The sequence below is a fragment of the Saccopteryx leptura genome, chromosome 5, assembly GCF_036850995.1.
Source record: "Saccopteryx leptura isolate mSacLep1 chromosome 5, mSacLep1_pri_phased_curated, whole genome shotgun sequence".
Lineage (NCBI taxonomy): Eukaryota > Metazoa > Chordata > Mammalia > Chiroptera > Emballonuridae > Saccopteryx > Saccopteryx leptura.
In genome coordinates, this window is record NC_089507.1 from 129586827 (window position 1) to 129603237 (window position 16411).

Here is a 16411-nt window from a genome sequence, read left to right on the forward strand (position 1 = left end):
ACTTTTTTTTTTTTTTTGGTAATATTGCTCCCATATATCTAGGAATTTTGGTGAACTACAGAAAAGGCAGGGAGATGTTTTAACCCCTCCACCCAGCACACCTAACCAAATTAGATTAAATAGATCAAATAGATTACAGGGCATTACGCTGCCAAATACTACTACAAAATATGCAGTACTAAAAACTATAACATAGTTACAGATTGCTAGAAATTGTGTCTCATTCATATAGCAAAAGGAAATGTATTAGGCTATCTGATGAGAGTATTCATCCAACTTTATGCTTTAGAACTCTGTGACTGTCTTGGAGAAGTAAACTATAAAGAAAAAGGCTGGGCATGATGAAAATGACACAAAAGGAAAAGGTTAAAGGTGATGTAATAGACCTAGGAAGAAAAAGAACTTTTCTTTAATTTTTAGGTATCTTGCTAATCAGCATTCTGATCCTTGAGGATTAATTATAATGGTACTTCAAGCTTCAGAAGAAAATGCTACTGACAGATAGTTAGTGGCAATTGATAAGTAACCCTTTGTTAAAAAAATGAGTATAGTTGATGTCATGTGGGAGTTTCAGCTGGATTTACCCAAAGCATCCTGAGCCAAGGAAAATGAATTCGGATGCTTTCACTGTCTTCCTTTTTTTAATGTCAGAATTCCTGCAACTATTGTCAAATGTTTCCCATTTCTAAAATGATCACTCTTTAACCCTATGATTTCTTTACATCTATTTATAAGTAAATTGTTCTTCACAAAATAAATTCTCAGTGGCTCAAATACTTGCCCACTTGTATAGTTTTTTGTTCAAGTAATTTTTTTTTTAAAAAAGGTTTGGATTTGTTTTATTTATAAGTATTAACACTATAACTTACACTCTGCCTAGGGTATCATTTTTTAAATTCAAATTACTTATTTATCTGTATTTAATCAGTAATTGCCAGCCTTTGAAATTGTATCTATAGACCAGAACAAGTAATTTGCTTCCATCATATTTACAGCATTAATGGCATGTAGATCTAAAATTCAAAACAGATCACATCAGAGCTTCCATACAGAGATAATGAAAGATTCCCAAATAGCTCATTGTATTAGACCTATCATTTCTTTAATAGGCTTTCATGAATTTTAAGAGTTTTAGGAAATACATAGTGCAGTTATCACATTAGCTTTTGTACATGACAATGTTTCCTAAACTAACTTGTTAATATTTTTTTTAAAGGCATACTAAATAAAGTCAAGTTAAATACATAAAGCCTACACAACTGAAAAATAGAAACACAAGTTGCCAAGAATAGAAATTTCATTTATTCAAACATTTTAAAATAAATGTAATTTTTTTTACCTTATTATTGTATAGACCTACGCTCAGAACACTGCTTTCCAGAGTGTAATAAAACTGAAGATGGCAGCTTTTGCCTAAGCAGCGACACATAGAGCTATTTAGATAAGCCTTGCTGTCTAAACGGCTAAGAGTAGAAGCATGCTTAGCTCCTAGCCACATATAGTAACCTGAAAAATAAAGAAAAAAGAAATTTAGAGAAAAATAGCTATTTTCTGTTTGAACAAAATTATTTCTAAAGTTTTCAAAATCAGACGTGAATCATAAATATTTTATTTAAAAATATATGATAGTTTGTAATAATTACATCAATTACAAATGATATTTTCATTTCCACGTGTGCTCTCTAAAATGTATCAAAATCTGCTCCTAATTTCTGAAATTAAAGTTTGATAATGCCCTCCATCTGAAAAACCAATAGTTTTGTAAAAAACTGGTATAAAAATCTCTATACTGGCCCTGGCTGTATGGCTCAGTGGTAGAGTGTTGCCTGGGCATGTGGATGTCCTGGGTTCAATTTCTGGTCAGGACACATAGGAGAAGCAACCATATGCTTCTCCACCCCCCTCTCTCCCTCTTCTCTCTCTTCTTTTCCCACAGCCATGGCTCGATTAGTTTGAGCACATCGGCTGGGCACTAAGGATGGTTTCTTGGAGCCTCTGCCTCAGGCGGTAAGAATAGCTTGGTGGCCAGCAGCCCCAGATGGGAAGAGCATGGGCTCCAGATGGAGGTTGGCTGGTGGGTTCTGGTCAGGGTGCATGCAGAGTCTGTCTGTCTCTCACTCTCTCACTTGAAAAACAAAGAAAAAGAAATCTTTATACCACCAAATTATCATTTCCTTTTAAATATCTCAATGCAATCTTTTTTTAATCAAGAATTTCTCGCCCTGGCCGGTTGGCTCAGTGGTAGAGCGTTGGCCTAGCGTGCGGAGGACCCGGGTTCGATTCCCGGCCAGGGCACACAGGAGAAGCGCCCATTTGCTTCTCCACCCCTCCGCTGCCGAGCTTTCCTCTCTGTCTCTCTCTTCCCCTCCCGCAGCCAAGGCTCCATTGGAGCAAAGATGGCCCGGGCACTGGGGATGGCTCTGTGGCCTCTGCCTCAGGCGCTAGAGTGGCTCTGGTCGCAACATGGCGACGCCCAGGATGGGCAGAGCATCGCCCCCTGGTGGGCAGAGCATCGCCCCTGGTGGGCGTGCCGGGTGGATCCCGGTCGGGCGCATGCGGGAGTCTGTCTAACTGTCTCTCCCTGTTTCCAGCTTCAGAAAAATGGAAAAAAAAAAAAAAAAAAAAAAAAAGAATTTCTCATCTTCCCAAAATTCTTTTCCCTTTTGATTATTTTTCTATCTTTCATAGAAAAACCTTTATAGTTTGACAGAATATAAATTAAAAAGCCATCTTTTTTTAGCCAAATTAAATGGAATCATCAAACATCTACAGTCCTACTAAACTATACTTGTGAATTTTGTAGTACCTAAAAATATTGCCAAAATCTTTTTCTCATCTGATGCTTACAACCAATTTGGATTCTTCTTTAACTCAACAATATAAACAGTGCAGAGATACAATGATATTTTTATAAATTTACAACCTTAATTTTTAAAAATAAAGTATTTCAAATACTTTATTTTTTGTAAATTAGTAAATATTCTTGCAGCTTCTAAAAACTGTAAGTTTAAATTAAGTGAACTGTTATTTACCAGAAATGTTAGACTTTAATCAAAATAGCACAGTAAGTTAATACTTTGCATCTGACCTATACACAAGTAATAATAAATGTAAAATGCATTTTTACAAAAGCAGAGACAGATCAAATGCCATCTTGAGAGAGAAGAAAGAACCGATATTCTAAGTGATGAGCTGCACTGAAAACACAGAACTTGGGCTTTGGAATGAGAAGCAGGTGGTGGTAGCTTGACTTTTAACTATTGATAATTTAAATTTTAGAAAAGCTGGAGAACAATCCATTCTCTCAACGATGACCAGGGATGGGAACTCTGCTTATAAACTGAGGTGGAAAATATGCCTACGGTCACCATTTCAGGCTATGGATGGCTATGAGACAGGATGTGTAAAACTCCAAGCATTGCCATGAAATAAGAAACACTACTTTAGTATTGTTAATCAGATAAGGTATTGGAGAACTAAGTAATGCTACAACAAAATCACAGAGCAAGGAGGTAGGTACAGAGAAAAAATCAGGCAAGAATGGAGGAAGGGTAAAGAAAGTGTAAGTCTACAGTAGATATCAGAAGATAAAGGCCTGACCAGGTGGTGGCACAGTGGATAGAGCATCAGACTGGGACATGGAGGACCCAGGTTAGAAACCTTGAGGTTGCTGGTTTGAGCAAGGCTCACCAGTTTGAGCCCAAGGTTGTGGCTTGAGCAAGGGGTCACTCAGTCTGTTGTAGCCCCCGGTCAAGGCCACATATGAGAAAGCAATCAATGAACTAAGGTGCTGCAATGACTTGATGCTTCTCATCTCTCTCCCTTCCTGTCTGTCTGTCCCTATCTGTCCCTCTCTCTGTCTCTCTCTGTCTCTCTCTGTCTCTGTCACATTAAAAAAAAAGACAAAGGACTATCTCCATGTAGTTAAAAATGAAATAAACAGACTTTTATTCTAAAATTGTATGACCAGGCAGCTTATTATTTAGGTGTGAGGCCAATTAAAAAATGTTTGAAGTTTATAAATACTGAGCTAGTTCATCACCACAAATCTTTTATAAATAAAAGAACTTTTAGTTTAAAAAGTGAACCTTTGCAAGAAGGAAAAGGAAAAGAGCTAGGATGAGCCCTGGGCAGATGGCTTCATTGGTTAGAGCACCATCCTGAAGAGCAGAGGTTGCTGGATCAACCCAGTCAGGCACAGACAGGAGCAGATCAATGCTCCTGTCTCTCTCTCCCCCACCTTCCTCTCTCTCTGAATATCAGTAAATAAAATAAAAAAATAAAAAAGAACTTTGAGAGGATGAAATAAAAGAACAGTGAGTAGGGAAAATAAGAAAATATATCATTGTAATAATTGAAAATATAATAGCTTCAAAATATATTTATTTAAGTGTTTTTGAAAATATTAAACTATAATTCAAGTCCAAAAAAAGGTGTTAAAATAATAATTAAATTATGTCAAGTTCCTTTCATTTCAGAGACAAATATACTGAAGCAATTTAGGTTTTGTTAAATAAATCTAATATTAAAGCTATATGTTAAAAATATTAAATAGCCATTAAAATATAAAACATATAAATTAAAGCATCTAAGCCAATGAGAAAAAATTTAAATAAAAGAACAACCAAATACCTTAACAGACATCTAACTGAAGAAGATATACAGATGAAAAGTATGTATATGAAAAGAGCTCCAACTAATATGTCATTAAGAAAATGAAAATTAGCCTGACCAAGTGGTGGCACAGTGGATAGATCATCATACAGGGATGCAGAGGACCCAGATTCAAAACCCTGAGGTTGCCAACTTGAGCACAGGCTCATCTGGTTTGAGCAAGGCTCACCACCTTGAGTCCAAGGTTGCTGGCTTGAGAAAGGGATGATTCGGTCTGTTGTGGTCCCCTGGTCAAGGCACATATGAGAAAGTAATCAATGAAGAACTAAGGTGCTGTAACGAAGAATTGATACTTCTCATCTCTCTCCCTTGCTGTCTGTCTGTCCCTATCTGTTCCTCTCTCTGTCTATTTCTGTCAAAATAAAAAATAAAAAAAGAAAATTAAAACAATAAGATGTCATGACACACCTCATAAAATGGCCAAAATCCAAAACACTGACAACACCAAATTTTGGAGAGAATGAGGAGCAAAAGAAATTTTATTCATTTCTGTTGAGAAACACAACAATATGGTACACACTTTGGAAGACAGTTTGGTGGTTTCTTAGAAAATTAAACATACTGTTAGCAAATGATTCAGTAATCATCTTTCATGGTATTTACTCAAAGGAGCTGAAGACTTAGATCCACATAAAAACCGGCATATGTATATTCAGAGTAGCTTTATTCATAGGTGAGTGGATAAATTATAGTACATCCAGACATTGGAACACAGTGGTCCCTCGTCTATCACAGGTGTTAGGTTCCAGAACACCCCGCAATAGGCAAAAATCTGTGAAGTAGCGACCTTATATTTTTTTTATTATTTATATATATTTTAAGATTTATATACTCTCCCTACACTCTTATAAACCTTTCTCACATTCATAAACACTTCCTGTGCTTATTTTACTGCAAAAATAATTAAAATAATAAATATATAAAAATATCTATATACTGCGAAATCCTGTGACATAATGAAAAATCCATGATACAAAATTAGATATATACAATTTAAAAATCCACGATACAGTGAGACCGTAAAAAGTGAACCATGATATGGCGAGGGACAACTGTACTCTCAGGCGTTAAAAAGACGTGAGCTCTCAAGCCCATTGAAGGACGTGAAGAAACCTTAAATACATATTACTAAGGAGTTAATCTGAAAAAGCTATATTATATATGTGACTCCAACTAGATTAGTGGTTCTCAACCTGTGGGTCCCGACCCCAAAGCGACCCCTGTGTTTTGGTCGTTTGACACCCCCCCCCCCCCCCCCCGGGGTCGCAACCACAGGTTGAGAACCGCTGAACTAGATGATACTCTGGAAAAGGCAAAACTATGGATATAATAAAATCTACATGGAAGTAGATTAGTTTCTGCTGGAATTAAAATTTAAATTACAAATTTTTAAAAAGACTAACAATATCCCTCCAAAAACATTTTAGAAAAAGACAAAGCCACGTAAAGAAAAGTACACAGAAATCACAAACATAGTGTTAGAATAAGAGGATGAAACTCATGGACAATAAATACTGCAGTGATGGAGCTAACAGACTTGCTAAAACATTTTTTTGTTGTTCACACAAAATCTATTGTCTCCTAATAAGAAAATAATAAAATTTAAAAAAATTAAAATAATCTAGTATAATTTTTTCTTTATACTGTTAGAAATTATTTTTCTCGCCTGACCTGTGGTGGCGCAGTGGATAAAGCTTCGACCTGGAAATGCTGAGGTTGCCGGTTCGAAACCCTGGGCTTGCCTGGTCAAGGCACATATGGGAGTTGATGCTTCCAGCTCCTCCCCCCTTCTCTCTCTCTGTCTCTCCTCTCTCTCTCTGTCTCTCTCTCTCTCTGTCTCTCCCTCTCCTCTCTAAATGAATAAATAAAAAAAAAGAAATTATTTTTCTCACTTTCAATACCTATGACATAAAATTGTTTCTATAAAATATACCCAGTATGTTCATGAAGACCCCCAAATAAATGCCTTCATACTAGTCACAATACAGCCAAATTCTAAAAATAATATATAAAAGATATTATGTCTTATTTCCTACCTTCATCATCACTACTTTTATCCTGCTGAGGTGTAGATTCTAATGCAGGAATTTCTCTTGCTTTTGTTCGCATCCAGGAAATTTGCCCAGCAGGTGCTTCTGATGCCCAGTCACACATGTCAAATTCAAACCCACAGGGCTGACACACTGAAAAGAGGAGAGAAAAACCTTGGTGAACTCTCACCATCTATGAGAGTGGCTACTACCACAGTTAAGTGTTGCAATGAGGCTTAAATACATACACATATAAACACACACACAAAAGCATACCTGGACATTTTGATTCAATAAGCCTTATAGTGGACCAGCAACTCTATTTTTCAAGTTATTCAACTGACTTAGATTGGCATTCTCAAAAATGAGAACCATTGCCATAAATAATGAAAAGTTTCTATCTTTGGTGTTGATTTTTTAAATAGTATAATATCTGACCTTGGCTACTTTATGGAAATAAGTTTGCTTACATCATTTGAGGAGCCACTGGAGCCACTTCACCCACAGGTGTTATAAGGTAACAAAAACTACAGAATTAGTATTAATATTTTAAGAGGCTTGGAGAACATTTTATTAATTTGGGTTAAGGTGTGCAGAGAAATTGTGAGAATAGTCTCTGTACTATGTGATTGGCATAACCAGGATGGACCTTGGCATTATATTGTAAATGCAAAGGGAGGAAAACATGGATCCCCAGACATTCCACCACACCTGTGGGGAAAGGGGTGAATGGCTAGCCAGGTGCAGGGAGAGAAAAGCCAAAATAAACCTTTTCTTATAACTATGAGCCATTTGCGGGTATTTGTCCCCATGGAAACTACCTCTCCTATGTAAAGCATATAGTTAACACGTGTGACTCTGGACAGAGAGATAGCAGATGAACACTAGATAATATGGGAATACCTTTTAATATGTAAAAAGATATGTTTCTGTCATTGTGTTGACTTGTAAATTTTGTTTTCTCCAAAAAGATGTATGGCTTGCAAATTGAACATGGTCCTATCATGTTAAAGGACAGATGACTATAACCAATAGTGGTAAAGGGCTACTAATTACAATTTTTGCTTCTGTACTTCCCACTTACAAAACTATAAAAACCAAGTAGAACAAAGGGCCGGCGCGCACTCCCTCAGACCCTTTTGGAGGAGCCGCCGCTTGGCCAAGCTAGACAATAAAGCTTTGGCGTGTAATCAATGGACTTTGTTTGTGTCTTCAATGTTTCGGGTCCCTCCAGATTAGGCTTAACATCATTGACTACTCATAATCACACCAAAATTTTAAAGAAGAATCATTGCATATATATCTACAGTGGTCTTTAAAGGAACTATTTTACAAAACAACATCAATGTAAATTGTCATATTTAGTATTGTTCACTTGTTAACAAATTCCAATAATATTCCAGCTAAAATGCCAGTAACACTGCAGCTAACACTTGGGCATGAATTACAAAAAGGCAAGTGAGTATCTGATATTCCCATTAGTGATAAGTCTCATGAATGGACAACACGCCAACAAGTTGGACATGTCAATTTAATACTTACACCTTAATTCTTCAACTGTAGAGTCAGATCTGCAGAGACTTGTACCAGGATGGCAGAGTTCTTTCTTAGTATCCAATACTTCCTGACATGGTAAAGTTTCATCTGATAAATTTAAATTGGCAAGAGTGAGATGCAGAAGTAGTTAGGAGACTTATATATTTCTTAGAACATGAACACTTGCTCTACAACCTCATTATGATGGCATCACCCTTTGGGGAGAGAGAGAGAGAGAGAGAGAGAGAGAGAATAAACCATGACAATGTTTCTGAACTTTAATCAGCTCTCAGTGGTGAAGGCCAAAACCAAATTTTCCAACTCCACATAAGTAATCTGCCCTAACGTGAAAACTAAGAACCTATTATTTAGAAGAAGAAAAATAGTTCATGCATAAAATGTAACATATGGTGTCCTCTTTAACTAGAAGCTGGATCTGCCCTGAAACTATTTTCACTGCTGCCCTCTTTAATGATGGATGTTTTCCCTCCCACATCCCCCTCAAAGTGGTCTGTATGGCCAATAGTTGCTGCCATCACTGCTGCTGTCACTGCCAGGTATGTGTAGGTTCCCATTAGATTCGGACAGATGGTAAAGAAACAGCAGAATCGAAAACTGGTGGGCCATTGCCTCACACCAGCAGGCAAGTAAATAAATACACAGGGCACCAAACCCCACTCACACATTCTCCTGTTCCACAACCAGGAGAATCTTTTCTGTTTTTTTCTAGAATTAAAGGCCCCCCACCAGTTTAAGTCACCTCTGGTTTCCCATTTCCTTCTCTCTGCCCAAACTCTCTTCTCCTTCAGCACTCTGCCATCTTGGCTGCTGCTTCTCCTCCGCACACTTCTTCCCTGCTCTCACTCTGCAAAAACATGGCCTCCTTATTTTTTTCTTTCTTCTTAAAACCTTTTGGCGTAAAACCCCTCCTCCAGCACACATGAGCATAACAAAGCTCCTTCCCAAGCAGGAAGGTAATTAGCACCCTTACCTGCACAGCATCATTCACGTGGGCAGCGGCCATTTTTAACAATAAAAGTGAGCAACTTAGAAAATACAAATTTTACAAACTCATTTTCCCAAGTGTCCCTCCTGCCTCAGTTTCCATTTCCAGATAATTCTCACTCTCGCTTTCCTAAATACTGAAGTTTTGATTTTCTTGACATCAAAGAACCAGTTTGTTGCAGTCATCTATGGACACTGGGGCACTGCCATTCCTCTGAGTATTATCACTACTAACGATTACATTTCCTTGTGATCTAGTCCACAACCTTCATCCCTATTGTGCCAGCTCACTCCTTCTAGTATCTCAACTGTAAAAATTTTTTTACAGCATCATGCCCTACCAGCTAATGGTCCTACCATCTTACCATTTCCTTCAGTCCTCTGTCATGTCCTCTTTCCCTTCTTATAGATAGATGTAAGATAACCCCTCATCCCTGGCCCTTCTCAGGCTTCCCAATACTCTAAGGGCAAAAACTAGTAAGTACAACTCTCCATATAGTCAAAGGGCTGAACAATTAGCTTTTGTAATTATCAAGTAAGTGCCTTACATTAAGCTTTTGATTGCTGAAGCACCTATTTCAAGGGCATCTGTTGGTCAAATAAGTTTGTAAAATATGATTTTTATGTTTGCTTGCTTATAGTTTGCATTGGGGGCTAGGCAGTGCCAGGTATAAGTGGTCTGTGAAATTGCAAATTATCTTCCTGCTTAGGAAGGACCATTGTTTTGCTAATGTTTTCTGGGGGAGGATTTTGATTGCCCCCAGCCTGTTTCAAAAAGAGAATAAGAGGCGGAAAGGAGCTATGTTTGCAGAGAAAGAGAAGGTGTGCAGATGGGGAACCGGAGGTGAGGGGCTTCATGAGCTCCACTGAGACTGGTGAGGCCTTTGATTCTAGGAGGAACTGGAGAAGATTCTCCTGGTTATGGAGCCAGAGAATGTGTCATGGCTTGGGAGCCCTGTGTGTTTGCTTGTCAGCTGGTGCAAGACTTGAATAAAGGAATAGCCCATCATTTTCTGGCTTCACTGTTTCTTTACCGTCTGTCCGAATTCAATGAGAACCTGCAATGTGAATGGCCACAACGGCTGCGACTACTGGCCATACAGCATCCATCTCAAATAAACACATAGCCAGGTACAGAACTGGATAAAGATCCAGACAGCCCCCACCCATGAAGTTCTCATTTTAGAAAGCTCAGGGTTACCTAGATAACTGACTGTTTGACTAACCTGATTTTCCCTTCCCTGCACTTATTTTTAAATTCACCAATAAAGAGTGAACCCATAAAACCTTAGGTACCCTGCCCTTTATTCCAATAATGAAAGAAACCCTGGTGCTCTCTCCCAGTCTCTCTCTTTTTCTCCATCATGACCTAGTTGTGTGGCCCCAGGAGAACCCTGTATCCTCTAGGACTTTTGAGTAATGAGCCTTGTTTTTTCAAACTGTTCTGATGTTTGTTGCTGAGGTGCCTCCCCCGATCTTAAGAACCACCTCAAGGGCTGGTCCAGCCACAATAGTGGTTCCAGGAAGAAAAGTATTGTGGGGTCTGCCACAAGTAGTAAGAACCCCAGTGAGTGCCCCAAGCATTCCTAGCTGAAGGCATCACCATGAACAGGCTCAGATCTACACAAAACCCACCACCTACCCCATCCTGCATCTGTGCAGCAGACCTTGAGTATAGAGGACTTTGATACTATGACAATTAAAATGACATATTTGAGACTACTCTCTTCACTGTATTGTAGCAATCCCATACTACATTCTCTAATTCTTTCCTTTTCCTCTATCCCTAGACAATTATTCAAAAAACTTTACCCCCTCCCTTAAATTTCTACCTCCTCCTTCATGTCAGCTTATCATTCTTCTTTCTACCTCATCATTTTCAGCTGATCATTTGCTTCACATTTCATAAGAATAATCAGAAGAAAACTTCACAGATCCCACCATCAATCTTCCTACACAGCTGTCCCCATGTTTTTCCCCCAGAAACTGGATCAATGAGCCATGCTCTGTTCTAAGACCATTTCTTTCATTCGTATAGAAAATGCATCTCCTGTTGCCTGTCTCAGAAATTATTTCAGCAATTTCCTCTTCTCCTTACAGCAGCACATTCTCATGGAACAGGCCCCAGTACACAATGTGGCTGAAGTTCACCCATCTTAAGGAGGCTGAACCTGAACCTACGACTCTCTCCAACTAACTCTTCTGAGTTTTTCATATTCTCTTTGACCGCACTCCAGCTCTCCTCCACCATTTTCTCTTGAACCTGTTCCAATAAGGTTATTGTCAATATTTTTATTGAGGTAAAATTCAGATAACATTAAACCTACTTTAATCATGTGTAAATATACAATTCAATGGCTTTTAGCACATTCACAATGTTCTACAATCATCATCAGTAGCTAATTTCAAAACATTTTCATCATTCCAAAATAAAGTTCCATAACTATTAATAGCAATCCTCATTCTCTCCTCCCTCATCCCACAAGCCTCTAGCAACCATCAGGGTATTTCATTCTTTTGTGAACTGCCTCAAAATTTCTGGTGGACCAGCACCGATCGACAGACTGGCTGTGGAAAACCACTGGATGGATGTGCTCATTCTATACATTCTATATGAATGGAATTATTCCATGTGCAGCCTTTTGTTATTGACTTCTTCCATTAAACATAATATTTTCAAGGATCATTCATGTTGTAGCATCTATAAGAACTTTTTCCTCCCTTTTTTAACCCTACCATTCCACTGGAACTGCATATGAAAAGGTTGACATCTTTGTTGCTAACTCTAGTATTTAATTTTTCCTCTCTACATACCTGCCATATGGGTAATATTGGACCTAGTTGATCAGCCCCCTTCTTGAAATGTTTTTTCCCTAGATTCTTGTACATAATTTTTTCCTCTTGTTTTTTTTTCCTTAAATTACTAGCTGTTCATTCTCAGTCTTTTTGTGAGGTTTTCCTTGCCTCCTCAAGGTTACAGAAAGCCACGTTAGTCTCCCAAAGCTCTGTCCTTGGATCTCTTCTCTACAGTCATGACCTTCTTTTTCTCACCTAGTCTCACACCTTTAAAACATTTCTCACATGCCACTGACTCATAAAACTAAATCTTATTTGCCCAGACATTTACTGGACTCCCACATAGATAGCCTGCTGTGGACTTGGCCCCTTCCCCTGGCTAACTAGCACACATCTCGATAGAAATATTGTCCAAGACTAATGTTCTGATTGTCTCTGACCAAACTTTCTCCTCCCACATTCCTTTCCATCTTAGTTCATGACAACTCCATCCGTCTAGTTCAGGTAAGATATTTGGAGCCATTTTTGTCTCTCACATTGAACATATACTATCCATCAGCATGTCTTTCCTTTATCTAGAAACACATCAAGAATCTGACTGTCCTACCACCTGCACTACTCGTATTCAATGGAACTGCATTCTTTCTGGATTTAAGTAATAAGTTATTTTCCTTCTATGTTTCTGTCTTTGTCCTAGAATGTGAGTCAGGTCATGTCTCCTCTGCTCAAAACCACTTTATGGCTTTCTAGCCTTCATGAAGTAAACAGAAAAGTCTTCACCATGATCATCCTCATATAGGCCTGGCTTTCTCTTTCCTCAGGCTCTGCATTTATAGTACCTTCCGATGTACACATCACTTGCTCGATCAACAACTTGGTTTTTTTTCTCACAAACTATGATCTTCACGTGACCATGACTGACTGCTCTAAAACTTCATCTCACCCTCACCTCATCTTGGTTTTCTGTTTTATTTTTCCCCATAGCACGTATCACTGCTTGGCATAAAATATATCTTTGTTTATTTGCTTAGAGTCTTTTTCCCTCTGACTAATATGTAAGCTCCATGAATGCAGTGATTACTGTTTGTTTCCTTTGTTACTCTGCCCAGTGTCTAGAAAAATTTTTGGTACAATATATATGCTCAATATATTCTCATTTCACTAATGGATAAATGAAAGAGTTAAGAAAAATTTATCGAAATTTAAAATATCATACACTCTATATAAATTGTTTACATTTTTATTTGAAATGAAATTGAAGTGATTGGTTATGAAAATGATCTACAAATAACATCCATAATCCAGTTTCTCCTAATGGAAGCTTACAAATAATGAATATGCAAAGCCCTCTGAATGGGAAATCCACCGAAAATAAAACTGCAAATGCAACTAAGGGAGTGTGTGCTATAAATGAAGCTATGATGGCACAATGACAATTACCATGAAACAATTCAAACTGTAATTTCTTTGGATTTGTATAATAGCTATAAATCTTCTCCCCTTTAGAGCTACATAATTAAATATTGGCTATAGTTCAACTAAATGTTGTATATTACTTTTAATTTTTCACTATTTATACAAGACAAAAGAACCTCGCAAAAGTACTGTAAACAAGAATAGCAAAAGAGTCAAGTATAAATTGCATGGAATTTAAAATGTAACTTGTACTTATTGGTATTAAATATTTTTCACCAATATCAACCACATTTGTTACCTTTGGCTCCAAACTAGAACTTACAACCATGAAAGCAATGTCATGGGGGTATAAGTTGTCACTCAATTAATCTTCTAATAACATTTTTATTTTAGTGTGTTTATCCCAGAGCTTAAAACTATTTAAAAATGTCAATTATTTATATTTATATTCATTATCTCTCCCTCTTCATATTCTTTCTCTATCATTTTTACATACACCACAATCTAGCTATAGAAAATTATTATTTTTTAAAATTCTTCATTAATGATGCATGATCAGCAGGATGAATCTTTGACAAACATTTTAAGATCTCTGTACCAATGAGACCACATATTTAGTACCTACCATCCTTTAAATCTTATCTTGTTGAAGCAGGTTATATGAAATTGGCCAGATTCTCTCAGATGGTAGAGAAAGAAATTCAATTCTCAAGGCCAGTACAATAAATATTATAATCAACATCCACTTTTGACTCCACCGGCTTTAGACCCTCTCTGTCAATTTTCTTAAATTATAAATTAGTAATGGATTTCAGTGAACAGTTATTAGATATGAACAAGTAGTTAAAAGTTAGTAAGATTTTTTTAAAAAAGGGAACTAGGTTCTCAGTTATTTAACTGGATAAAACGTATGCATCATTCTGAGACTCACTAAGGGATAACATGTGTATTTCAGGCTTTTATAAATTTGACAAAGGCAGCGTTCTGGCAGACCAATATAAAAATATTCACAGAATAGTAAAAATATTCTACATATGATCCACAGCATGCAATCTTTATAAAAATTATAATAAGCATTTAATCAAGAATCAGTGTTATTCAAGAAGCAGTAATTAAGCACATTCTTACTTAGAGTCACAAACCTTGACTTTATCTCATATAATTGCTACCTTGGTGAAGTTTGAAGAGATCTTCCTATTCAATAAATGTACAGTTCATATTTATATCTTAAGAAAAGCTGTAATTACAATTACATTGTTTGAAGGTATGAAAATATTCTAAATGATTTCTTTAATATTATTTTTAAAATTTAGTTTATTTGTCCAACATGCAAAATGTTCAAAAAACATTAAAATACCTAAATCTTATACTTTTATGAAGTAATTGACATTTCAATAGTAAAGAGAAATATATGTAGTAAAAGAATAGTTATATTTTTTCTCTAAAAATAATACTATACTTAATCTATGTAATACATCCTCACCATCAGAATTTTTCCAGCTTTAAAAAGATACTATTCTATTTTTAATTTTTGTATTTAAGAATAAATTTAGGAAGGTAAAAACTTGTACTTAGAAAATTATAAGACACTGAAAAAAGAAATCAAAGAAAACACAAACAAGTAGAAGCATATACTGAGTTCATGGATGGGAATATTTACACATTAAAATGTCTATGCAAACTGTTGGGCAAATGAGTTCATAAAATTTGTATTTTTTGAGTTTGTTGACTTTTATTGTTAAAAAACAGCTCTGGGCAATCACATGTGTGCTTGCCCTCAGAGCAGGGCAGTTGATTGCAAATGGTGGATTGCATTTCTGATAGGGAGGGGCCATTGCTTTGCTAATGTTTGCTGGAGGAGGGGTCTTTGTGGGCCCAGCCAGATTTGCAGGGAGAGCAGAGAGAATGCAGAGTGCTGAAGAAGATGCCAGTTGTGCAGAGAGAGAAAAGATGTTCAGATGTGGAACCAGAGCTGAGGGGCTTTGAGAGCCCTCCTGAGGCTTGTGGGGGCCCTTGATTCTAGGAGGAACTAGAGAAGATTCTCCTGGTTGTGGAACTGGGGAATGCATCAGGGCTTTGAGAGCCTTGAACGAAAGAGAAGTGTTTTCCCTGTGTGTTTGCTCATTGGCCAGAGCAAGACTTAAATAAACAAAATGGTCCACCATCTTTTGGAGCCACTGTTTCTTTACCATCTGTCCGAATTCAATGAGAACCTGCATGTGAATGGCGACAACAGTGGTGACCATACACTACCCAAAGTAATCTATAGATTCAATGCAATTCTTATTAAAATATCAATGGTATACTTCAAAGATGTAGAACAAATATTCCAAAAGTTTATGTGGAACCAAAAAAGAACCTAAATAGCCTCTGCAATCTTGAAAATGAAAAACAGAATGGGTGGTATCACACTTCCTGATATAAGGTTATACTACAAGGCCATTTCAATCGAAACAGGTTGGTACTGGCATAAAAACAGGCATACAAATTAACAGAACAGAACAGAGAATCCAGAAATAAACCAATGCCGATACGGTCAATTAACATTTGACCAAAGAGGTAAGAGCATAAAATAAAGACAGTGCCTTTAACAAATACTGTTGGGAAAAGTGGATAAGTACATGCAAAAACATGAAACTAGACTACCAACTTACACCATTCACAAAACACAAACACAAAATAGATAAAAGACTTAAATGTAAGTCCCGAAACCATAAAAACCTTGGAAGAAAACAGGCAGTAAATTCGCCAATATCTCTTGTACCAATATTTTGTCCAATACATCTCTGTGGGCAAGAGAAATAACAGACAAAATAAACAAATTGGATTATATCAAACTAAAAAGGTTTGCACAGCAAAAGATACTATTAACAAAATAAAAAGACAACCTACTCCAAGGGAGAACACTGATATATCTGATTAGAGGTTAATGGGTTAATAACCAAAATTTACAA

At 37.0% G+C, this 16411-nt stretch overlaps 1 protein-coding gene across 1 annotated transcript in view; it reads right to left on the reverse strand.

Annotated features, from left to right (window-relative positions):
- The window catches only part of MALRD1 (MAM and LDL receptor class A domain containing 1), an 837423-nt gene that overhangs the window by 740799 nt on the left and 80213 nt on the right, over positions 1 to 16411 (reverse strand). The window contains 3 exon segments of the mRNA XM_066386561.1: positions 1340 to 1506; positions 6711 to 6857; positions 8247 to 8348. Coding sequence (XP_066242658.1) covers positions 1340 to 1506; positions 6711 to 6857; positions 8247 to 8348 — 416 coding nt within the window.